Source organism: the organism of the source record quoted next, unplaced genomic scaffold, assembly GCF_019419815.1.
Source record: "Pyrus x bretschneideri cultivar Hongxiangsu unplaced genomic scaffold, Pyrus_bretschneideri_v1 Contig53, whole genome shotgun sequence".
In the NCBI taxonomy this organism is placed as follows: Eukaryota; Viridiplantae; Streptophyta; class Magnoliopsida; order Rosales; family Rosaceae; genus Pyrus; species Pyrus x bretschneideri.
The window spans coordinates 962,370-986,706 of NW_025999791.1; the positions used below are offsets into that span (position 1 = coordinate 962,370).

Below are 24,337 nucleotides of genomic sequence, written 5' to 3' on the forward strand. Positions count from 1 at the left end.
CAATTGATCAAATACTCTCTAAGACATACCACATCCTTCTAGACTGCATCAATATGTAATGCAGACTTCTCAATCTTATAGAGAGAGTGTTCCATGGTCGAGATCTATTTGAGTAGTCACTCGGAAGTCCTTTATGAACTTTCATATAAATATATGTATCTAGGTCCCCATAAAGATATGTTGTGACCACGTCCATGAGCTACATATTTAAAATTTCGAAAGTTAACAGACTAATAAGGTAGCAGAACATTATGACAATACAAGGAATAAGTCTCCTTGTAGTCAAGTCTAGGGTGTTGAGAGATGTGCCACAAGACGTGCTTCATTACGCACCATTTTCTTATTCCCATTACACTTCCTTACGAACACCCACTTACAACCAATGGGTTTCACAACAGATGGTGTTGGAGTTACATGTCCAAATACTTTACGCTTCATTAAGGAATCAAGTTCAACCTAGATTGCTTCCTTCTATTTTGACCAATTAGTTTTACATCGACATTTATCAACAAAACGAGGTTCGATGTCATTGCTAATCAAAATCTTAGTAGCTACTACAAATGCATCATCGACGATAATCTCATTGCGATTCCAAATCATATCCTAGCTAGCAAAATAGACCAAAATCTCTTAATTCTCGAGAAGCGAATATTTCTCTTCCAGAACACTATCGTGATCTAGAGTAATCTCATGCAGTGGATTAGATGAGACAACAATTGGATTTGATTATCTTGTGTCGTGTGTTTCCTCTTTTGAGGGATACAAATCCCTCAAACCAACAAGTCTCCCACGCTTCGCAGTAGGTGCACGTCGACTGGCTAACCATCGGTGTATCGCCCGACATAATAAGGGTGGCCAATCGTCCAATAGAGGATAAATTTTTCAATGTGGAACACAAGGCGGTGTGCTTCATGTCATTCTACAAGTGAATAAAACTTTATTTTTTCAAGTGTCCCTCTTATATAATGACACGTGATGTACCGTCTTGTGTTCCGAACACTTTGAAAAACTCTCCCCATTAGATGGGACAGACAATTGACATATGGTCTTCAAAACATGACTTCTCTAACATCACTTTAAAATTCTTGCAACTTTATGGTCAAAAGCTTAAAAGAAGTTCATACTTGATAATTGTTATCAATTACTCATACAAATGTCCGGTTCACGGACCCACGCCCTCTAATGCACTTGTTCTCCACTACCCTCTTGAAATTAGCCAAAACTCAACGTATTACGGGTCCTAACAACCCAAACCTCCAATCAAACACGTCCACGCCATGCACCAAACCGCACCGGATCATTCCCTCACTCTCCCCTCAATCTCTCTCTGTATTCATTTCTGGAAGATCTGCAACTCACAAATCTGTGTCTACATAAAAACTCTGCGTTTTGCTGCCTCCTGAGAAAAGAAGCCATGAGCGACCCAATCGAGCCCGCAACGACGTCGTCTTCGGCCAAGGATCCGGCCCTCCTGATTCACCCGCGCCGCGAGCCGTTCGAGCACGGGCTGCTGCCCATCCCCAAGCTCATCTTCACCGACCCGACCCAAACCCTAATTCCGCTCAAGCAGAAGCTGATCGAGAAGTCGCCGAGTCACCGGGTCGACTCGGCCGCTATCTCCGAGGCGCTCCAGATCTCCATTGATCAGGCAAAGCTCGTCCTCGATACCCTAGCCTCGGTTCTGCACTCGGAGTCCGACCCGCTCGTTAAAGCCAAGCCGGACGGGATTGACGAGGCCGGAGCCGATGTGCATGATCTGGTTCTGTTCCTCTACATTCAGTCGTACAAGAAGTTGCTGCCGCGGACGCACAAGGACTCGGCTGCCGTCGCCGATGTCTGGCCTTCGACGTCCGCTTTCGATGGGTATTTGTCCGCTTTGTCACCTTTGCAGGTGAGAAGCTGTTCCTGAATTGATCTTTTTTTTTCTTTCTTTAGTTAATCGGTGGTGCATTGTGCAATGCGTGGGATTAGGAATTGGTGTACTGCGATTAATTGCTTTCTTTTTGGGGTTAGTTTTCATATTTCGGGTAAATTTTGGTTAATTAAGTCGAAAAGGTTGGTAATTTCATTCAAGACGTTGGTTTTCTTGACATGGGGTTGCTGCCATGTTGAAAATGGGTTTATTCAGGTAATTTTTTTAACTTTGTGTGTGTTCGTTCATTGGGACGTAAAAGTTATTGGTATTGGAATACAATGTGGATTAAAATGGAATCTAGTTTTATTGATCTATTGATTATTGGAAATTATTTTGGTTAGTATTTGGCTAATCTTACCATTCATTGTGTTCTGGTTAGAGTTTTGATCAATTGCGTGCTTGGGGTGGGGGTTGTAACAACTTGTTGCATTGTAAACCACGTCGTTGGATTGAATGCACTGAACGTAAAATGCTCAATTACCAAATCTTGGCTTGTAGTGAGTGGGCCTCCTAGTTTGTCTTCCAGGATGTGTATGTTTAGATCCCTTTGGAATGGCAGTGCTACATTGTGCCTACCCTGGTTTAATTAGCTTTATGTACTCAACAGTGTTGCAAAGTGGTAATCACGAGGTTGATTATAAACTTTTAGGGTGGGTTTATAACAAGTCATTTCCTTGTCTACCATGTCATTGGACTGAACTGCACTGAAGTAAAATGGTCAAGCACCTAATCTGGGCTTGTAGTGAGTGGACCTCCTAGTTTTATCTTCCAGGATGTGTATGTTTAATTCCTTTGGAATGGCAGTGCTGCATTGTGTTTGCCCTGGTTTAATTAGCTATATATACTCATAGCGTTGCAAAATAGTAATCATGAGGTTGATTATAAACTTTAGGGTGGAGTTGTAACAATTCATTACCTTGTCTACCACACTGTTGGATTGAACTGCACTGTTAGAATGCTCAGGTACCAACCTCAGCCTGTTGTGAGTGGACTCTTAGTTTTATCTTCCAGGATGTGCATGCTTAGATTCCTTTGGAATGGCAGTGCTACATTGTGTCTGCCCCAGTTTGATTAGCTTTATGTACTCATAGTGTTGCAAAATGTTAATCACGAGGTTGATTATAAACTTTTAGGAAAGGGTTTTGTTGATTTGGTTTCATTTGGATGATTTTTGTAGTACATAGGGTTTAGGGCTATACTAAAGCATTTTCAGTATCAAGATTTGGGCAATACTATATAACTTGTTGCAACATTTGTGTCCTGAAACTTTTCATATTTTTTATTTAATTGCTCGGACTTTGATTTGAGACATTTATTTTGTTGGATTAAACTAATATTAAACTTGGAATTCCAACACATGACAGCTTGTGCGTAGCAATAGCCGTCGGTTTATGCCATCACAGGCTGATGAAGAAGCACACCAGTTATCATATCTGCAAAAGCATTTGGCCAATCTTGTCTCTCTTTTAGCAGAACCTGTGGAGGGTGATGGCGAAGAATCTCTGGTATGTGAAATTACTACTTAATCTTCTCTGGTTTAGTTGATTATTCCCCTTTTTGGCTACCAAAAAGTAAATTGTGTGCATTTAAAGATAATGGTCGCTGGTACTTTTTTCCAATTCGATAGAAAACACTAATCGTACTGCGAGCACCACCCAAATCCTTGATTTGTGCTTTGGTTGGGTCATAAGTGCAACACCAATTATCATCACTTGTGAATTTTGTGGGAAGTGATTTCTTCATGATAAGTTTGAAGTTTGAATAATGAACCTTACATTCTACATTCCAATTGCACGATATTTACTGAAGTTTGGTTATTATTAATCTTAAAAAAGGTAAAGTAGGACAGGTTTAATGGAATGGAAATGCAGTTCAATAAATCCAACACATGGTTCTGGTGGAAGAGTTCATCTGGATGACAATAAGTTGGGCCATAGAATTTATGTATCCTAGTGTTTTTATCATAGACATCCAGTGCTGATTTCTTTTTTCTATTTATCTTATGGAATTTATAGTTGTATCTTTTTTGTTGGTATCTCCCAAGCCCACTTAATGATCTGATTTACCTTCATAGGTTTTGACCATGGAGAAATTTGAGCACCTTGGGTTTCTGCTTCACTTTGGTGACAAAGGATCTGAAGGAAATCTATTCAGCCAACGTGCTCCCTTTTTTGCAAATTCAGATCCTGATATGCCTGATGTTCCTGTTCCTGCAGCACAAGTTCACGATTGGGTTCTACAGAATATAGGTTCTTCTTTGGAACATATTTCAGAAAGGATTTCTCCAAAAGAAAATGGGCCACCCAGTTCCTCAGACCAAGATGTTCCTATGGCTGATGCCTGCACGAGTTCAAACAAGGGCTCATCTAGTGTCAGAGGCCCAAGTTTTATTGAGGGGATCTCTAAGTCATCTCTTGTAAAGCAATCATCTGATCTTAAAGGTTCTTCTGTAAAGGTTTGTTCATGAATCATAAGACATTTTTATGTTTTCTTGTAACTAGTTTATAAAAATGTAATATCCATTCTTTTTTCCTCTGTGTCCTACATTTACGGGATGTTTCAAAATCTCTAGAAGGTCAGGATCTAGAATCAGAAAGAATAAAATGAAGAGAACTCAATTCTTAATAAGGCACAAGAATCAAGTCATTATTTCTATTGGGGTTCTAATAACTTAATAGCTACATGTTATAGACATGAAATGATTATGAAGATGTGAGTGATTGCATGCCACATTGGGGATTTGCTCTTGGGGCTGTGAGAATGCACCTGTTGTGTTGTGTTTGAGATGGATTGAAGGTTTTGCTATGCTATATTTTGGTTTCTGAATTGGCTAACTTATTTTAAATTATTTCATAAATGCATTTTTTTCACTTTTAATTATCATTTACTTATTTAAGTTTCAAGTCTGTTGGGTCCTGCTATTATGCATAAGGAAGGGAGGTAGCTGCTCATTCAGTTTGATCCTAATCTTAGTTATAAAGATCATTGACCAATGAACTAATAATGCACTTGGTTAATGAAACTTGTCAAGATTGTCAGCTTTCTTGTTATCTTTTCTCAACATGTTTCTTTACATGCTTTGTGCGTAAAAGCAGTGAACTAAAATTGGATTATTCCTTCTAAGAGGTATATTGGTTTGGTAGTAACTTGTTTGCAATCTCAGGTTTTAAATTGCCACGATTCAGTTATCTACATATTAGCACCTCTGAGATATGCCACAGTTTATGGATGCTCTGATGCTACAATTGTTCTTGGAGCTGTTGGAAAGGTAATAGGAAAGGCATTTGTATTTATGCTTTGGCTTATTGACTGTTGAGTGACATGACTACTTTGGTTCTACTTATTCCCTAATATATAGTTGGATATCGAAAAAAGGTTATTTCTGTGGTGAAGTTTATAGTTGAATTGGAAATAGTTTTCTCGCTCGAGTAAATTTATACATAGTATCAGAATGATTAGCTTGTGGTCTGTAAAGGTCTCTGGATTTGTTTATCCTTCATCTCTGAAAATTTAGTATTAGATAAGTTGGTTGAGTTTGGTTACTTGATGTTTTGCAATAATGCTAATAACTGATATCTTCAGAGTGACTTTGCAAGTAGGCACGTTCCATTTCATTCCCACTAAGCTTTGCCTGCCCAGTCACTTTCTTTTGGCACTCATTTACCCCTTCCTATTACGAATACAAAGTTAGTTTGCAGTTGACTTTTTAAAGTCAATGAAATTAGCATGTAAGTATATAACACACTGAAAAAGAAGGCTTTTGAATTTTGTTTGTCTGGTAGCTTGTATAATAGAATGATTGTGTAAATTACTGGGTTGGATCACAATCGAACAATGACAGATGATTACTCTTTATCTCTGTTTGTGAAATCATAATTTGATTGGTGGTTATGCAAAGTTTTTATCTTGTTGTAAGTTCATTCAATTTTGGTTGGAAGTTTTTGCACAACTTGTTTTTAAGTTACAGTTCTTGCATAATGGTTTAGTTAATCAAATGTAATAACTTTTGTTACATCCCTTTAGTGAACATTGGAAGTAGTCCAATGTCTGTATATTACACTAAACTGGCCTTTAGAAAATTCAAACATTCTCTGTTTCAATGTATGTCTATATTTGCTTTCTACTGGAAAGCCTTATTCTGTAAATACTATATATCATTATTTGCTTTGATAGTCTGGTGATTACTTTATAATATTATCTGAAAACAAAAGACTCCCTGTAAATACATCTGCCCAACTATGCACTTCTATTTAAATGGCCAGTCTTAATTTTAGCATGTGTTGAGCTTTTATGATGCTGAAAAATCATGTTTTGATACCTTACCTCTGTATAATGACTTATTAGTTATTACTGTCATGTGAAGTGGCCCACCCCGTAATTACTGTTTTATATGCAATGAACGTGGATCGTTGTGTCACCTGGTTAATTTGAATCTTATAGCTTGGATGATCTGATGTCTCTTGCAGGCTGTGAGAATCGAACACTGTGAGCGAGTTCATGTGATTACAGCAGCAAATCGAATCTGCATTGCTAACTGCCGCGAATGCATGTTTTTCCTTGGGGTCAACCAGCGACCACTTATTGTTGGTGATAACCATAAGCTGCAGGTCTTGCCCCTAAGAGTTGATTGCATTTTGTTTCTAGCCAGTACTAGGGCAGATTAATTTTCACAATATAATCTACTGCAGTATATCTTAATGTTGATTTCTTTTTGTTACAACTAATCTTAATGTGGGTTTGCTGGTATATTGGTTCGACCTGTTTGGTTTTTTGTAAACCTCCATGACTTTCTTTCTGTTATCTCATATATGCATTGAACTTAAAACAATAATATGTTCCACTGGCATGTTATTGGCCACTCTTCTAGTTCTATTGTGATTCGTATCATCAAAAATGAACTTTCTTTCCATTCTACATTTGATAGCATGCCCCCAGATGTAATAGTTGTTTTTGACATCTGTTTTAAGATTTGAGAGGGTTTCCTGTACTCTTTAAATTGCTGAGTAAAAAAAGAAAGAAATGTCATGCGAAACTTACCAACTTATAGTCAACATGTTTTTGCTACACACATGCACACATCCTTTCAAACTGATGTTTGCTGACAGTCTTGACGCATTTAGTTGCTGTGTTTTATTTCTGAATAGTGGTTTGTATGCATGGTTTTGTTATGTTGAATATTTGGGGTCAAATTGAATACACTATGACTTTTAACAAAATTAAATTGTTTTTACTGAAATGTAGCATTAAATTCTTTGATCATAATAAGTATTTGTTATGATCATAGTTTTCTGTGTTTCATTCTTCAAGTTCTAATGACGATTTAACATGTTCAGATCTTTGTTTTCACCTCCCAACTTTTATCAGGTGGCACCATACAATACATTTTACAGTCAGTTGGAGGAGCACATGAAGGAAGTTGGGGTTGATGCTACTATCAACAGATGGGATGAGCCCCTGCCACTTGGAGCGGTTGACCCACATGATTCATTATCTCATCCAGCAGGTGTCTCTGAGGCTCAGGCCGAGTCCGCTGCACACTTAGACCCTGACCAGTTCACAAATTTCTTGGTATTATAATTTTTACTACAAACTGTTAATTTAGATTTGTATAGCGCATTAAAGGGTTTTCCTTAATTTTCTGAAGTAATTTTATCGGAAATTAAATAGAGAAAAGCCTCTGAAGGGCTCTACCAACAAAGTCTCTGGACAAAGTCATGCACTTTCGGGGCATAACAGTTGTATTTTATGAGTATGTTTCTTCATTTGGTTGGGGGAGGGTGGTTGAGATGGCCATGGCTGTACAGTTACTCCTTTTCTTTCTGAATTATCTAGTTACGTCCTTTATGTTTCTTTTATATTCAGATTCCAAACTGGTATGGAGGTGAATCGCAGGGCTCCACTAAAGACAACCCATTTCCATTACCAGATGCTTATATGGCTTCCCAGCATAGAAACGTATGTTTACTCCGGCTTAATATTAGTGTAGATTTTTTATGTATATATTTGGGTAAGTTACTAGATATTTTCTTGCAGTTTTACTAAGAATCCCTTGATCTTTGATTGTTCTTTTAATTATTCTAAACTATTTCTGCAGCAGAACAATCTTGGGGAGGTAAAGCAATTATTGAAGGAAGCACCTCTTGAAGAAAATAGAAAGCGGGAATTATCAACTGCTCTCCACGTATACTTTAAAGACTGGTTGTATGGTAATGCTCATTATTACAATGGTTTCCTCACGTTGACACACACGGCTGTATTTTGGAACATCATCAGCACTTTGCAAAACAAAGTTAATCAGCATATCCTTTATTTTGATCTATCAATAATTGTTTTCTGTCAGCATTTTCAGGCGACATACGGCTGTTTGGTGTTCTTAATAGTATATAGTTGTTAATAACCTCTTTTATGTGGCTTTATGTAAACTATCACTGTATATTATTGAGTTGAAATTGTGCCAAAGACATACCATTACATGTAATTTCATGAGCTTTTATAGAAGATGAGTAGGATGTCATTGAAAAGCTTATCGATTTGATCCCTGTTTATCTAATTTAATCCATGTGACAGCTTCTGGAAACATCCGTCAGCTCTATTGCCTACAAGGAGAATGATTTTTTTTGCATCATCTGCCGTAGAACAAGAGCGGTGCAGAAAGAAGCTTGCTGTTTTATTCTTCAATCCTATCATGCTCGTGGTGCCGTTGGCAGCTGCCGATCAACCCCAGGTACTCTGGAATGGTACCCTGCATACTTGTTGCATTGATACGGTGCACAGATGGAATCCGAAAAACATTTGCGAATCCGAAAAACATTTGCTAATCTCATTTATTTTTTTTGGGTAAAAAAATAATCTTACTGTAATATTTTGTTAACCTAGGTTATCAGCCTTGTGAATTTTCCTTTCTCTCTTTTGTGGGTCTAGAATGTTGGATCTCGACTCTAACCTTCGAGTTTCTATACTTTATCGCGAGGTTTTGTTTTTAGATTATAATTCTATACCGATTTAGCTCTCTATATTAATTTTTTTATAGTCGGAACGTCATCGTGTATTGTTGTAGATTGTCCTCATGATCTACTGGTTTGGAACCTGAATAAGGTAGCAAAAACTTGTACAATGTTGTTTTTGTATTACTGTTTTGACATGAACCACGTCCGGTTAGATTTCGTTGTTTGACTATATGGACCGGAGTTTGAATGAATCGTTTTCTCTGGTGGATTTCCATTGTAGTTCCCGTTGAAATGAATTTTTAAGCCAAGGTTTGCTGTTGCAAAAACGCGCTACAATGTCGGGGGTAGTACAATTTACAGAGAACTCTATTTTCTTCCTCTTTCCTTCAACCCTGAACCCTAAATGTCAGCATCGTATTCGGGCTAGGTGGTCGGGAAAGTTGCGAGTAGCTTCTCGGCTTGATCGGGGAAGAAGGTGATGAACAAATATGCACCTGGCATTTGATCAAAAAAGAAGATATGATATCTCATGGACCATGGCAACATAAGTGCTTTTAAGAGCATACAGAAGGACTTACAGATTAGTACAGTTCCAAGTACAGCTGAGATCTTTCCCTGAATAGTGACTAATCCGGCTTTGCCGGCATTTTGCAACTCCGTTGAACCAACAGAATCAAATGCTCCTGGTGTAGCAGAGAGTAGCAATGTCATCGATCAATCTTAAACAGCAGATAATCCCGGAGAAAGCGAAGATGTTGGAGCAAGAACCCTAACCTGGTTTTACGCTTTGAAGACCCGAAGTTATACACGCTATGTTTTCGAAACCCGCTTGCTCCAACTTATCGGCAGCAGCAGTAGACCTTCAAATTAAAAGGAAACAAAAGAACCTTGTCAAATGGTTTACAAAACACCGCCAGAAGCACTTTTGGTTATCGAAATCCCTTAGCATTACTAGGTAAAAAACCAACCTCAATCCTTCCTGACACACCAGTAACAGTTTGCTTTCAGGTGAGAACCGGTTTTTTACTGACTCTACAAATTCAGGGTTCGGTTTGGTAAAAGGCAACCCATAGAAGAGACCAGAAAAATTGTTGTGGAGAGTCCTCTTTATGATTGTTCCTGCCCATAATTCATCAAAAAAAAAATCAAAATTCCTTTTTTTTTTTTTTTCTAGAGATGATCTTTAAATGACGATAAATAGAATGAGCAGTTCCGATTATTCTTACTTTACGGTGAAATGATGCCACGTTAGTCAAAATGAGTTGTCAAAGAAAGACTTGCTTACCAAAATCATTGTCTTGGTTTTCAATGAAGAGAGGCATATGATGGCAAGATTTGATATGAGCTCGTTCGTACTGAGATTTGTCCCGGACATCAATGACGGTATATCCCCCGACTGCAATAAGTTCTTTTGCTTCTTCTGCACTTACAAAATTCACTTCTGCTCTGATTGAGAAATTCCGACGACGACGGGTTGGTTGCCCTAAGATGGTTCCTCCACCATGAGTACGAGTCTCAAATTTCAACCAAGATGTGTAGAGATTGCTGTCAAAAAAATTCTCACCCCTTACTTTCACTTTCATATACGTGTGTAACAATTTCACTAAATTCACTGAGATATATTATCATGATTTCAATCGAGTTCAAAATGATCTAAAAAGAAACAATATGTAACAAAATGAAGATAAATTTTGTAATGTATATGAGAATGTGAACCTAAACAAGTGCTAAGTTTCTAGTAAAATTTCAAAGTGCTTCTCAAAAAGCACTTAGTAGCGGCCAACTACTAATCATGTGATATTATCCAAACTGAACCACTACACGGTTGGGCAGCTGTTGGCCTCGGTGCAATTAGAAATGAAACCATACAATGTAATTTGTAATTTACTATGTGAAGTTTCCGGTGGGAAATCTATTCTTCAACATGCGCTTCTCCGAAAAACACTTGGAACTAGGTGATTCTCCAGAATTCCGTAGCCACTTTTAACTTTCCTTCTAAACACCATCATAAATGTTTTTGATCATCTAAAAACGCTTTTAGACCTTGTCTGAAAACAAGCTGAACAATTCTCAGCAACCAAACAAGAAAACTCACCATCGAGAACCTGAGAGTATTCAGAATAGGAACTTGTCCTGGTAAAAAATGCAGTCCTTCCAACATAAAAACAAAGACAGGGTACCTTGAGGACGAGAGAGTTGTACAGCAACAGCCAATCCCTGCCATCGAAGGAGTTTCTGGAATCCTCAAACTTCCGACTTCTCTCCTCCGTTACTTGTGGACGCAATCAACAGCCAATGATGGCCCAAGAAATTTGGATGCGGCAATGGGTTTCTACCACGTGGCAAATGGTATTGGATAGTAGATATATTTTCCCAACCTTTTTGCTCGTTGTCTTTTCTCCCTTTATGGGAGTACATTTTACGGAAATTAGGCTTACTAGCCCTTTTACATATACACAAACAAAATTAGTCCTGTGTGAGACAATCTGATTCCGATATCATAAAAAGATTTTGGATTTTATCATAAAATTAATTAACAATATAGGAAATAGTTTAACATCTTATAAGCCCTTGCATTAGTCTATCCCTCACTGATTGTGGGGCATTTTGTCCTCACATCATCAACTCTCAACAATATTAAAAAAAAAAAAAAAAAAGAGGTTCTTGTGTGAGGTCACCGTGGACCATGAGTGTTGTGTGAGAGAGAAGTGAGACACAAATGAGCCGAGTTATCATGGAGAACTCAGAAAGGTGAAGTGGGGGATGATTTTTTGTGTGTGGACCGTATGAGCCACCCGTCCGGCCCCCAGACTGAAGAATTTCTCCGACCAACAAAGAAAAGTTGCCTTTGTTATTAACACAAGATATTATCCAAATATAAATTTTAAGATGATGATCCTATTGCTATTTGCACATGTATAAAATTGTAGAGAGAGAGATGAGGTCCATCAGGAGGATATAGTTGGGTTTTTTGTCTTTCATCTGTTGCTGCTTTCATCATCGTTCTCGTGTCTACAGCGAAGGATCAGCAGCAGCGGAGGAGGAGGTGGCAAAATGAGCAGCCTGAGGCAGCCTCTGAATTCTGAATCTCCGGTGGTGCCAATTCTGGCTCCATACTTCCCCGTCAACCAGGGCTGGCCCTGAGAATTTGAGGGCCCTAGAGGAGCCTTCGAAGTGGGGCCCTAAACTTCTCTTATCTTTGGTTCTTTGTATATTGATTTGTATAAAAAAAGAATTCGCTAAATGCATAAAAAGTTCTATTTTCACATCAAATATCATTAAAAATTAATATCAAAAGAAAATAAATATACAAAACATTACATGATTCACGTTTTTAGACATAAATGTACTAAATATTTGCAGTCAAGAGTCTAAGATTGAGAGTGAAGAACAATAAAACTTAATGATCAAGAGAGTAAATAACTTTATATGTATTTGGACAAATGGATTGGGAGTTGGATAGATGGATTGGCAATAAATTTGAAAAACAAGAACAATCTAGTGACTGAAAGGCACCTTTGTGTTTCGAACTCAACACCCCAAAGAAAAATGAAGCCAACATTTCTACTGCACTAACAAATGAAGTATGATATTTTTTTTACTTTTTTTTTTTGTATTTATATGTTAATTACAGGATATAAAATTTTTTTAGGGACCCTTCTGAAGTAGGCGCCCTAGCGGCTACCCTCAGGGCTGGCCCTGCCGTCAACCCTAGTATCTCTTGTTTGTAAATTATTTTATTAAGATAAAGTGTCAATTTAATACCTGAATTATCACCTTAGTAAAAATTTGATCCGTGAATTATTTTTCGGTAAAATAAGACCTTAAATTCATTAAAAATTGCTAATTTCATCCTTACTATTATGTTCAAAGCTATTTTATCTAATTTTTCGTCAGCTTAAGTCACTTGACACATTTTAGAGTATAATATCGTTCTTTTCTCGCATATAAACCCTTAACATTTAATATAGGTTGCGAACTTAATGTCTAATTTACCCTCCAAAGTTAACTCCATACACTATTTCTTTATGTAAAATTACCAATTTACCCTTTAATTTGCATCACATGCAAGTAATGTGACTTAAATTGATTAAAAATTGAACATAGTAGCTTCGAATATATAATATTATGGATGTAATTGACAAATTTTTATACTTCAAATACTGATTATTTTGAAAAAAAAAAAAATTTAAAAACATAATTTTTACTCAAATAATAATTTAAGAACTAAATTTACAATTTACCTTTTTATTTAATGGGGCAACTTTTTGTTTCCTGCATGCTTTTTTAAATCCTGTGTAAAGTGGTGGCTGAGATTTTGAGGTTCTTATTATATACAACGTAAGATCGGTGGGGATTAGAAGGTAAATGGAAGATTCTCCTTCCCCTTAAGTATTTGGTTTATACATTTAATTTCACTCTCATTCCCAGGAAGAAGGCAAAATTGACAAAAGAAAACCGTTTGTAAGCGTTGAATTGTTAGTTACAGTCTTTCTTTCCAATTCACTGGATCTCGGATTCAAACCATTTTCCTCTTCTTAGACCAACTTCAATGGTTGGGGATAAAGCTTAAAAATTTAAGCCAAAAAATTTTAAGTCATAACCTAAAAACTGCTTTCCTGCTCCAATAGCATGACTTAAAATTTTAGTCTGAAATTATTAAATAATTATTCTAATTTTTTTTTTCCAGTAGCTTTTAAAAAAAATAAAGTTATGGTAAATTATTCTAATTTATTTTTATAAACATTTCTTCAATTCCAATAAATACTAAAAAATCACACAACTTACCTCATTCTTAAACACAAATTCATAATTCAATCTTACAACAATTACTAATACAAACGATAATTGAAATACTATATAAAAAATTAAAACACAATAATTAAAACAATAGACATTAGCAAATAAAAATTACAACAATTACTAATACATTCATGGGGATTTGGTAGACTTGGTGGTGGACTTGGTCTAGATGGATCATTATTTTGATCATTAGATGAATCACAAACACTCCTTGTGGCATGGGGTCTTATAATTTTTGCTTGCTTATCACGGAAGATCTGCTGCATCTTCCTTTTCCATTTGAGTCTCCATGAGTAAGCGCATTCGGACCATTTCTTCCTTTGTCTCCTCAAGCCTTTCAATTTATTTTTCAACTCTAGAACAAAGCTTAGCACGAATCGAGTAATGTTGTTTAGATATATAAAACTGATCATACTGTTGAAGTACTATATGATACAAGTGCGCCCCACCTACAATGACAAAGCTAACTTGTATTAAAATGTAATGACATTGCGGTTAATTTTGTGCTTCTAAACAACATTCGAGAATGTAATGACATTGCATTCGCACTCTTTTGAGAAGCTAATAGTACAAGTTACATGACCTTGTGGTTGTCCTATTTAATGAGTATAAGGTTTTGATCACAGTATGTTGCAAACGTCTGATTTTTTTCTTTTTCAAAAAGGAAACCAGCTGGTGGTTTTGCCACAACAATATACTCTTTCGAAAAGACTTACAAAAACATTTTTTTTGAAGTCAAAGGATATGAACCGATATCTCACATTCTAGAATGCATTGCAATTACAAAAGTGACTCTTTCGCACACAGAACTAAACACTTGTTCGGAAAATTAAAAGGGGTTTAGTAAAATGATTTGATGTGTTTATTTCAACACGAGCTCGGAACGAAATTTGAATGAAGCGTTGAGATATTCACTAAATGCTAGTAATCAGAGTGTAAACATGTTTTATTCTCGTTGCGATTTTTACTAACTCGCAAGAATATTGAAAAACTCTGTGTACAAAAATGATATATATTTTCGTAACACTTCAACAGCACGAAATAGAAAACTTATTCAAGACATCCATTCAAGGTCAAAAACATAAATTTGGACTTCAGAGAAAGCGAACTAAGAGTATGATTGCATCTCCGGAAATCCACCCAATTCAAGAAACAAGTGTTCCTCCTTTTCATCAGTTAAGTTTATGAATCGGCGGTGGATCTTTTCTTGGTGGTGTAAGGATAGTACTCCTTGCCATTGTCAATTCTCGTGGTCTGGCCCCCAGCATCAATGAGCGACGAAGTGACTGCCAGGGCTGCTCCAGCAGAAATTGCAGTTGAAATGCTCTTTCCTGTAAAAAGGATAGCAAATGATTAATGTAATTGAGAACAAAGTACCCGCTAGCAAAAATATCAACTAGAAATGGAGTCTAAAGTCCCAATTTATTTCCCCCGTGAAATAATAGTACCCACTCAATAATCAATACGCATACAAATCAAACCAATAATGCTTGCGGCGGCTATTGAGTGGAAAAAATAATTGGGAAGCACGCACACAAACGCAGTAAACAAGAATTAGAAAATCAAGTGCAAGTTTGATCATGTGCATGGAGACCTAGTGTCAATTATGCATTTCTGTATGAGCTGAAAGTATATGAGAAACGTTTATAGTGTGGTTTTCAGACACAGGGATGCTTTGTTCTTAGATCCATCTTGGTGGATTGCAAATTCCCAAGTACTTACTCTGCTTCTAATTGGAACATAGAGTGACGTATTCTCTTCAAACTTTAGGGACAGGATCAACAGCCTCTTAAACTCATATACTAATCAACATAAAACTTTGCACATGAGGTCTCAAACTAGCTCTGGCATACAAGAGACGAAGAGAGTATCATTGTTCATTGGAACACCAAGTTCAAAGCTTATTAGCATAGCTAAACTTAGCCATTCAATGCATTTCAATCTATTACATTTGTGTAATCAAAGGAGCTGTTATCCTAAAGTCAGATTTTACACATAAATGGATATTTATTGTAAAGAAAAAAAAATATTTACAAAGTGATATCGGTTTAAGGATGGAAAATTTAAGGATAAGAAGAAATGTACTAATTGTAGACCAACTAATTAGGTTCATGTGAAAGTGAAAACTCATTTCAAAAAGGTTTCTTTCCTTGGACAATCCTAAACCTTGACAATCTAATTACTCAGACAGTCACCTAAGAGTTGTTGGTCTAGCGGTCAGGTCCTTGGTTTGATCCAAAGTAGTCTGGGGTTCGACTCTCTCCCACGGTACCCACCTAGGAAATTGTAGAGTTTCTCACTCTCCAAATGTTGGGGGGTCAGGAGGGGGGGCCTAGTGATTAGTCACAGTCTCTCTTAGTTGCACATAAACTTTTCACCACTGACATTCTCTAACTCGCTTAGATTCTGTATCCATGTATTAAACATACAGTGACACCACAGCCATACTGCTTTTAATGATTCCAGGATTCACACAATATATGAACAAAAACTATGTGATGCATTTCTGCAAGAAATTTATTCTTCTAAACAATACAAACGTCTTGTTTCATGCCAGGCTCAAAGGAATAAATAGAGAGTTCCTGTTCTCTGCTGACATTTGAATGACATGAAATACCAAATTACCCTATTTCATATATTTGTATGGTTGCAGAAAAACTCTCTCTCTCTCTCTCTCTCTCTCTGAACATTAGTTCAAAAACTATACACAACCGAAACACATATTACCATTACCATTTTTAAATATCTATCCATATTCCATACATCTACCGTACACCAAAACACACACACACACACACACTCTCTCTCTCTCTCTCTCTATCTCTATCTATCTCTCTCTCTCTCTCATATATCTAACCGGAAGTTTTAGCAGTATTCAATAAATCTTGGATAAGTACCATAAAATAGAGCACACTCCTTTCTAGCCAGCATAGGTGTGAAATTTACCAACTCAATCCTTTAGTTTTATCAGTCAAAAGTCCAAACTAAACATTTGTGAAAGATTAAATATGAAACTAATGAAATTATTCAACGAAAGAAAACCTCATATGTCAGAAGGTGACACTTACTCTCTTAATGAACACAAGAAATCTATCCCCTAAAAACTAAACCCTTTTTCGGAAACTAAAATCCAATTTGGTTTGTAAAAATACCAAACATTATAAGATCACGTTACTACAGATTACCACTCATGATAGCAGGAATACAAAGTTCAAGTAAGAAATCAAGGATCACAAGAAATCCTCACCTCTGTAACCTAGAATAGTAGACCCAGCAACAAAACCACCAACAGCTCCATTGATAAAGTCTCTCTTCATCCGATAATTTTGCACAAGCTGTTCAACGCCAATGTACACTCCCCCGATTGCAGCAAATGTTACCCCGTAGTTTCCCATCATCCTCAGGGTCCTTATCAGCCCAGGAAGAGCGACATTTCTCTCAACACGAGGCACATCATACCAAGTAGCAACTATGGTCCCAAAGATAGTTCCAGTTACAAATCCGTTTGTTGCACCCTTAAGTGTCTTCATCAGAGGAGTATCCTCATCCTCCAAATATCTACGCTCTGCGGGGTCCAAGGAGTCCATGACTGTCTACTAAACTGGTACAAACAAAACCTGCAAGCGACACAGATATCAGCACTCACCCCCGTTCGCCCTTTTTCTGATAGGCGATCTTTCAGCTTATACAACGGAAGAGAAAGAAGAAACTACATTTCATTTTCCGCTATCGGTAATTTTGATTTAAGCTTTACTGGGTTCAAATCTTACAAATTTATCACTACTGCTAATCACATTTTTCATTTCTTAACAAAATCCATCCACATTAGCATACTAAGCATTTGGAGAAGAAAAAAACAATCAACCCCGTAACATCAAAACTTGCACAAATAAATCCCAAATTTTAGTTCTTTCAAACCCCATCGATGTAGATGCAATTAAACTCAAATTCACCAAAAGCCCGAATATTTCGTGACCAAAATTCGAGCAAATTCTAACGCCGAAGACGAAGATCCAAGCATCAATAAAAAAGAACAAATTAATCAACAAGCCGAAACCCTAAATTTGCAAAAAAAAAAAAATATGATCGAGGAGGATTTGATTCCATGAGAGACCAATCAGAAAACAGTACCTCATCAGAAAATGTAAATTACCTTCGAGGGGAAAATAAGAAGTCGGCGATTTCTACTCAGTTCTCACTACGAACAGAGGAACAAAGACTACCGAAGGAAATGAAAGTTTAGCTATCTGCACCTTGTTACACCAGATTATTCATCACTTGCACTGACCATTTTGCCCCTCCTGGCTCTTGTATTTAATAGTTGGTAAACGTCTCGTTTGAAAGTGTTTTTAAAATGTTTGAAAGTATGTTTAGGCAAAATATTTTGGGTTTCAAAAACATTTGAAGTGTTTTTTCAAGATTCACTTACATTTTTACTAATATTTGGTACCAAAAAATTTTCATCAAAAAAACTTTCAGTTATTTTAAAAGCATTTACAAACGAGATCAAAGGATGTTAACTTATCGAGCCAAGCCGAATATCTAACATAATGATAAATTGAGCTTGTTTCAAATTTATCGAGCAAACTGCTTGTATTATCGTTTGTCAAGAGTATTCACCCTTGGCAGCTTAATTAGCACCATAGATCCAATGTTTCGGATCGTAATTGAAGAAATAGGAGAAGTATCAGAGAGATTAATTAGGGCTTGGATTGGGATCAGAGTAGTATGAATCTGAGAACCTGAGTTAGAAGACGGAGAAGCTGAAGTCACCATTGAAATCTGCATAAGAAATTAGGTTTTGCAGATGAGAAAGCTTCAAGAGAGAGGAAGCGTAGTCACGAAGCGTATCAGCAAAGACCAAGAGAAAAAGGAAGGAAACGTGGACTTTGGATCCCGTCTTTAGACAAAGTGGATGATACCATATTGAAAAGTGTATCTTTCATTGAAAAATTAATAATAAGATTACAAGATAGTTGTTTATATACAACTTATTTACACATGTAATTACCAAGCACTCTTAACAAATAAACTACAAACCTCAACTACCTCAACAAACTCACTCACTCTTAAGTATTATCCGACTGAGTCATTTACACAATTACCATTAATAAGCAACAGTAGTCAAGGTTTCATAATAATTAATGTCATGTTGTTGAAGAAAGTCTTTGGCAATAAGTCGAGCTTTATATCTGTCCAGAGTACCATCGAGTTTACATTTAACCAAAAACCCATTTGCAACCGATGATGTTATTGGAGGGAGAAGGTGGGACAAGGGTCCAAGTATTGATAGCTTGGAGAGCTGCTATTTCCTCAGTCATGGCAGCTTCCCACTAGGAATACAACTTGGGTGGGTCAATCCGAATTTGCCCATGTTCAATTAGATTTCAAATCCAATCGGGCGGGTTAAAATGAAGAAAAAAACATGCCCAAACCCACCCCAATCTCAACCCTATCATTTAGTGGGTTAGGTTGATGTCTTGCTTGCTTAAGTTTCGTTCATACGCATATTACTCATCCTACTTCATATTATATAAGTTATGTATGGAAATTGGAATGGTGAATCACTAAGGTTGGCATTGCGACATTCCAAGTCATTTCTTCACTAATCAAGAGGTCATGGAGTTCCTCACGAGTGACAGGCTTAGAGCGGACCCTAATGGAGGTTGCGAAAGCATCAAGGTCACTTGGGAGACCACCGAGGACAAGAGCAATTAAATCAATATCATCAAGAGGTGATTAGATTGCATGCTGAGAGTGCCCTTCTTTACGCTATGAGCTTGCTCTTGAATTGAAGCAAGTGAGACCTGGTTGTGCCAGCAAAACGATTGTATTGATCATTATACTTTTGATAAAAAAAATTTGTTTATTAACTTGACTGTCCGAGAGCCCTTGGCTTGCACCCAACCAGTCCTTGAGTCATTAACACTTTCGAGAATAATGACATTAAAACCCTGGTTGCAGAGGTGGTGAGCGACAACACCATTTTATCCTTACATATATCGGCACCATTTTCATTATTTTTATTTAACACACATGGCATCAAGTGATTGGTTTTGTGGGCTCCACATGACTGCAATATCACCACACTAGCAAATTTTCTAACGTAAATATACTACTTTGTTAAACAATGCAATAGAAGGACCAAACTAATGAATTTGAAGCATAAAGACCGAATTTATGACTCGTGGCCAAGGATCTGTTGTCCCCCAAAATAGTGTCTCCCTCCGTGTCTACTATCTATTTATTTGATACGTGTCATTTACTTTAATAGAGGTAAACTTTTGAAACTCAAAATCAATTTCACCAGAAGCGCTTTGAGTTATTTTAAAAGTATTTTCAAACAAGTCCTTAGTCTCTTGCATCAGCTTCCGTCAAAATTTTTGTTAGTTTTGATTATGTGCCACACAGCTCCCACATATTCAGGTTTGTGATGTAACATGCATTAAACAAAATAACTAATTACTTATTAAAGCTGGTTGGGTTGTCGGGGTGCGATTTCAGATCTGCAAATTTTGGAAAGATGGAGATTTTGTTTTGGTTCAAGGCTTACTTTTAGCCACGCAACTTGAAATTCGATTTCGATCCCATTTTGCCCATCAAAGCTTAACAATCCTTACTTTACTCTCTAAAAATCAAAAGTCTTCACCTTGCTCCATGTAACTCGATTTTGATCTCACATTTCTCTCTGAAAGTCAAAAGTCGTCACTTTAGTCCTTCAAACTCAATATTCACTTCATTTTGGTTTGTTTCTATGTATTCTGTTAAATAACCTTTAAGTTTACTTATGTGCATATTTAGGGCGGACTTATGACTAATGTGGCACGAGTATAAAGCTCACCAGACCATGGACCGTTGGATTTTGTCAATGGTCATCTAACGGTTGAGAATGAATGACCAGATGACCTTATGCAGACTATTATAATGGATGCAATGCAAAAGCCAAATCGTCGGAGAGCAGTCGAAATTCGGCCGTTTGACAATATGATCAACCCAACGGAGGATTTTTTAAATGTTAAGTTACGGTTTGGTTGTATAAAAGGACTCTTTAAAGAGAGAAATCAGCGAGCGCAACTGTCCGGTCCGCTCCGGAGCCTTAACTTCAGAGAGCGCAAATGCACCTCAAGGGCGTTGTCGCCGAGATCATCCACGACCCCGTGACCTAGTTACGGGGGTTTAGCTGCTGTAACTTTCAAAAACTAAAGGTGGTGATCTGATCGGAGCAAGCTCTAAATTTTTGTTCAACTACTAAGTAAACAGTGTTAAAAAAAAACTACTTCAGCTATTCAGTTAACTTTTTATTTTCAACAGTATTCCGTGTTATAGCAAAATTTGAGTATTTTATCATCAACAATTCAAACTTAACTCCTAAAACAGCATTTTTCATCTCCTACCTTTCTTATTGCTTAAGGCTTCACTCTTGAGTTTTATTATTTTTTAATATTTAGCAAATGAACAGTTGCTCCGTAAATATAAAGAGTAAATGTTTCATATTGTATTAAATACTCTTGTATAGAGTCTGCTTCGGATGCTCTCCGACTCAAAATGAGAGAGAATGAATGCATCACTTCTCAGTACACTTGCAGGGGTCACCCACACACTCGTTACAAACGATAGCAGTGCAATTATGAATTCTTCATTTCTCTAATTGGGAGTGGGATGCGAATGCTAAAGCAACAAAATGAGATTCCAAGAACATTTCTTTGTGACCTTTACCTCCCCTTACTAGATCAAATAGGCGAACTCCAATTAGGGAGGAAAATGTTAAGGAGATACTCTAAAAAATGAGACTTTTCATGAACTCTCTGTCATCTTATGTTTTTGGCATCATTCTTGTGTCAACATGATAAAATATTGTGCAAAAAATATAAAGTGGTGAAGAGCCTACAGAGAATAACTTAACTGGAGATGGTTTTATAGTTAGCACTAGCAATAGTGCCGGCGTGTTGCCGCGAGATTGAAAATTTATTTAATCTTATGCAAATTCATGAATGAAGAACTGAGCATTACAAATAAAAAGTAGAATGAAAATTTTACAAATAAAAAGTAGAATGAAAATTTAACTTGATAGAGAGACCTCAATGATCTACCTCAATTCATCATTCAAGACTTGGTCGAACTGTGATTCGCTCACTCCATACCTAAACACAAGAAAACCAAACCAAGTTCAGCAAGAATTATGCACGATCTTTGTGAAACTATATAATGAATGATACAACATTGTTAAACAAACATAGACTGGAGCTAATCTTAAAATTCATTTAAAAGGGAAGTGGAAAATACCGTTCACTTGAGATGCTAACTTAATGTTTCATCATTCAAATGATATTGCTTTTGAACCAAAGTATGAGGAAAAAAGAGTAGAAACCTGATTAGTAATTACCACTTCCAGCGGTACCACACTGCTAAGTTTTACTCTTCAAATCTCCAACGAATAAGGTCCTCTATAATTTTTGCCTAAGCACTAAAATAAGAAAATTGGTACATAGATGAAGAGTTAAGACTAGTTTCCATAAATCAATTGAGAACTACAATAATGTGACAATCTGCATGTATAACCTATGCGTTCATCCTTATAAGTTTAATCAGAATACCATATTTTCAAAATCATGGATGATTCAATTTTAACCTAAAAACCGAGACCATCTCCAGTCCTTGGCATATCAAATTTCAATAAATAGCCACACATGTGAAACAAACAAAAAGAAACAGATCTCAGAGATTAATAGCTTACCATCACGAAGATCTCCACGAGCAAGGCCGACCTAGACGTAATAAATCACGCAATGCCTCCAAAATATCCATGGAGAGTACAACACCAGAAACAACACCCAATGCAATTCGAATCCATAGTGCTATGGTAGAGAACGAAGAAAAAGTTACTTATTACAACCCTAGATTTTATAAGTGTCATCACCCCAATCTTGTACTTAACCATATACCATGGTGTTAGAAGCTTCTAATCAAAAAGCCTAGAAATCATAAAGCAAAGAACAAATCTTTTGTCTTGTAAGCAACCATGCCTATATAATCAAATTTTGTTTACCAAAGCGGTCTTACTAATATTATTCATAGAAAAGAAAAAGTAATAAAATGAAAATAAGATAGACCAAAATCTTTCTTTGAATTGAACTCACCCAAAAAAAAAAAAAAATTCTTCCAATTTAAAAGAGAATAAAATAAACCATACTTTCATACAATATCTTAATTGAATTAGGTTTTAGATTGAATAGATTGGAGGAGAATCGAGAGATACAATATAATAGACAACTTGTGTTACATCCCGGCCCGGAATCCCCACCACATTCCGGGCCCGCTCCACCACCGTAGTATGATATTGTCCATTTTGTGTGCCTATCACACTCTCACGGTTTTATTTCTGGGAACTCACACAAGAACTTCCCAGTGGATCACCCATCATGGGAATGCTCTGACAACTTGTGTCACATCCCGGCCCGGAACCCCCACCACATCCCGGGCCCGCTCCACCACCGTAGTATGATATTGTCTATTTTGTGCGCCTACCACACTCTCACGGTTTTATTTCTGGGAACTCACACAAGAACTTCCTAGTGGGTCACCACTCATGGGAATACTCTCTCGCGCTACTCGCTTAACTTCGGAGTTCCGATGGAACCTGAAGCCAGAGAACTCCCAAAAGGCTTCATGCTAGGTAGGGATGAGAATATACATATAAGGATCACTCTCATGAACGATGTGGGATGTTACAACTTGAGTGTAACAATCATTACCTTTTGATCTGTCATATCTGTGATTTATAGAAAGCCAGACAATTTTCTTCGGTGGCAATACATTTCTTCTCCCACTACCTCTCCAACCCGGCTGTCGCCTAACTAAAAAAAATGCAAAACCACACTTTAAATTTTGAAAAACTTTTCAAAATGAGGTAATTCTAATCCACTCCACTGCATATAAATAGTGCAGATAATATAAACAGTGCATATGTTGACAAAATGAAACAGAAATTATGTTGCACAACATATTTTGAGTGCAGATAATATAAAGTCGCATGGAGGAACAATAACAGCTAGGTTGCCTTCACGCATTGTATATTTATTGACCGTGCATAAGAAATGGAGGTCAATGATCTTAAGACTAAAACTGTCATCCAAAGATTTTCAACTTGAACAGAATTGCATCCAACTCAATCAACTGCTTCTGAAAAGCGTGAAAAAACCATGAATTTGTGCAATCACTAAAGACTCAATTACTGAAATCACAAAGAAGAATAACACAATTCTTGAAATGACAAAAGAAAAACAACCCACTTGATAAATTGATGAAATACAGGAATGGAGTATAAAATTCAATCATAAACTAAGAAGACTGAGAAAACATAAAGAAAAATTTCTTTTAAGAAAAGTTTTATACTTTAATATTTCTCAGGCTTAAAAACACTGTACTACACACATTGATGTAATCCAATCGATCAGATGGTTCAGGAGGCGAAAACCAATAACTAAAATATTCTGATTTCATGGTTTAAAAAAAAACAAAAAAAAAAAAAGTCTCTTCAGTCAAAAAAGTAAAAACTATAACTCATGAAAACTATTTAGCTAAATAGTATTCATGCAATTTTATGTCATAATAATGTATACATTCCTCTTCAATTACATGTACACATGTATTATGGTATACTATGTCTTGTTTT

At 36.7% G+C, this 24,337-nt stretch overlaps 3 protein-coding genes across 5 annotated transcripts; 1 reads left to right on the forward strand and 2 right to left on the reverse strand.

Annotated features, from left to right (window-relative positions):
- The first annotated feature begins 1,276 nt into the window (after positions 1-1,276).
- Positions 1,277-8,926, forward strand: LOC103959215 (TBCC domain-containing protein 1). Of its 3 annotated transcripts, none has more exons than XM_009371568.3 (9): positions 1,281-1,891; positions 3,280-3,420; positions 3,990-4,370; positions 5,079-5,183; positions 6,382-6,522; positions 7,280-7,483; positions 7,778-7,870; positions 8,013-8,121; positions 8,483-8,926. In XM_009371568.3, the coding sequence occupies exons 1-9, from the start codon at positions 1,415-1,417 to the stop codon at positions 8,524-8,526; spliced, it is 1,695 nt and encodes a 564-aa protein (XP_009369843.1). In that variant the 5' UTR covers positions 1,281-1,414; the 3' UTR covers positions 8,527-8,926. The 3 variants fall into 3 exon arrangements, with proteins under 3 accessions (XP_018505883.2, XP_009369843.1, XP_009369834.1); XM_009371559.3 differs by having other exon boundaries at positions 1,282-1,891; positions 8,010-8,121; XM_018650367.2 differs by lacking the exons at positions 8,013-8,121; positions 8,483-8,926 and adding an exon at positions 7,583-7,664 and having other exon boundaries at positions 1,277-1,891; positions 7,778-7,828.
- Positions 8,927-9,130: 204 nt separating this feature from the next.
- Positions 9,131-11,201, reverse strand: LOC103959207 (rhodanese-like domain-containing protein 9, chloroplastic). The gene is made up of 6 exons (XM_009371550.2): positions 11,043-11,201; positions 10,148-10,407; positions 9,831-9,981; positions 9,637-9,722; positions 9,441-9,545; positions 9,131-9,356 (listed from the first exon to the last, which is right to left on the reverse strand). Exons 1-6 carry the CDS (start codon positions 11,084-11,086, stop codon positions 9,286-9,288), a joined length of 717 nt encoding a protein of 238 aa, XP_009369825.2. The 5' UTR covers positions 11,087-11,201; the 3' UTR covers positions 9,131-9,285.
- Positions 11,202-14,593: 3,392 nt separating this feature from the next.
- On the reverse strand, positions 14,594-17,973 carry LOC103959196 (outer envelope pore protein 16-3, chloroplastic/mitochondrial). The gene is made up of 3 exons (XM_009371543.3): positions 17,819-17,973; positions 16,913-17,282; positions 14,594-14,996 (listed from the first exon to the last, which is right to left on the reverse strand). The coding sequence occupies exons 2-3, from the start codon at positions 17,250-17,252 to the stop codon at positions 14,848-14,850; spliced, it is 489 nt and encodes a 162-aa protein (XP_009369818.2). The 5' UTR covers positions 17,253-17,282; positions 17,819-17,973; the 3' UTR covers positions 14,594-14,847.
- Positions 17,974-24,337: the final 6,364 nt, after the last annotated feature.

Bases quoted from the DNA above. Each gene is read 5' to 3' on its own strand.
- LOC103959207 (XM_009371550.2), bottom strand. From the start codon at position 11,086: ATGGCAGGGATTGGCTGTTGCTGTACAACTCTCTCGTCCTCAAG. The intron at 10,408-11,042 runs GTACCCTGTCTT...TTTTTTTGACAG, and splicing joins ACAACTCTCTCGTCCTCAAG to CAATCTCTACACATCTTGGT. The intron at 9,546-9,636 runs GTTAGGGTTCTT...CTGCTACACCAG, and splicing joins TCTTCAAAGCGTAAAACCAG to GAGCATTTGATTCTGTTGGT.
- LOC103959215 (XM_009371559.3), top strand. From the start codon at position 1,415: ATGAGCGACCCAATCGAGCCCGCAACGACGTCGTCTTCGGCCAAGGAT. The intron at 5,184-6,381 runs GTAATAGGAAAG...TGTCTCTTGCAG, and splicing joins TTCTTGGAGCTGTTGGAAAG to GCTGTGAGAATCGAACACTG. The intron at 6,523-7,279 runs GTCTTGCCCCTA...AACTTTTATCAG, and splicing joins GTGATAACCATAAGCTGCAG to GTGGCACCATACAATACATT.
- LOC103959196 (XM_009371543.3), bottom strand. From the start codon at position 17,252: ATGGACTCCTTGGACCCCGCAGAGCGTAGATATTTGGAGGATGAGGAT. The intron at 14,997-16,912 runs GTGAGGATTTCT...TCCTTTTTACAG, and splicing joins TACTATTCTAGGTTACAGAG to GAAAGAGCATTTCAACTGCA.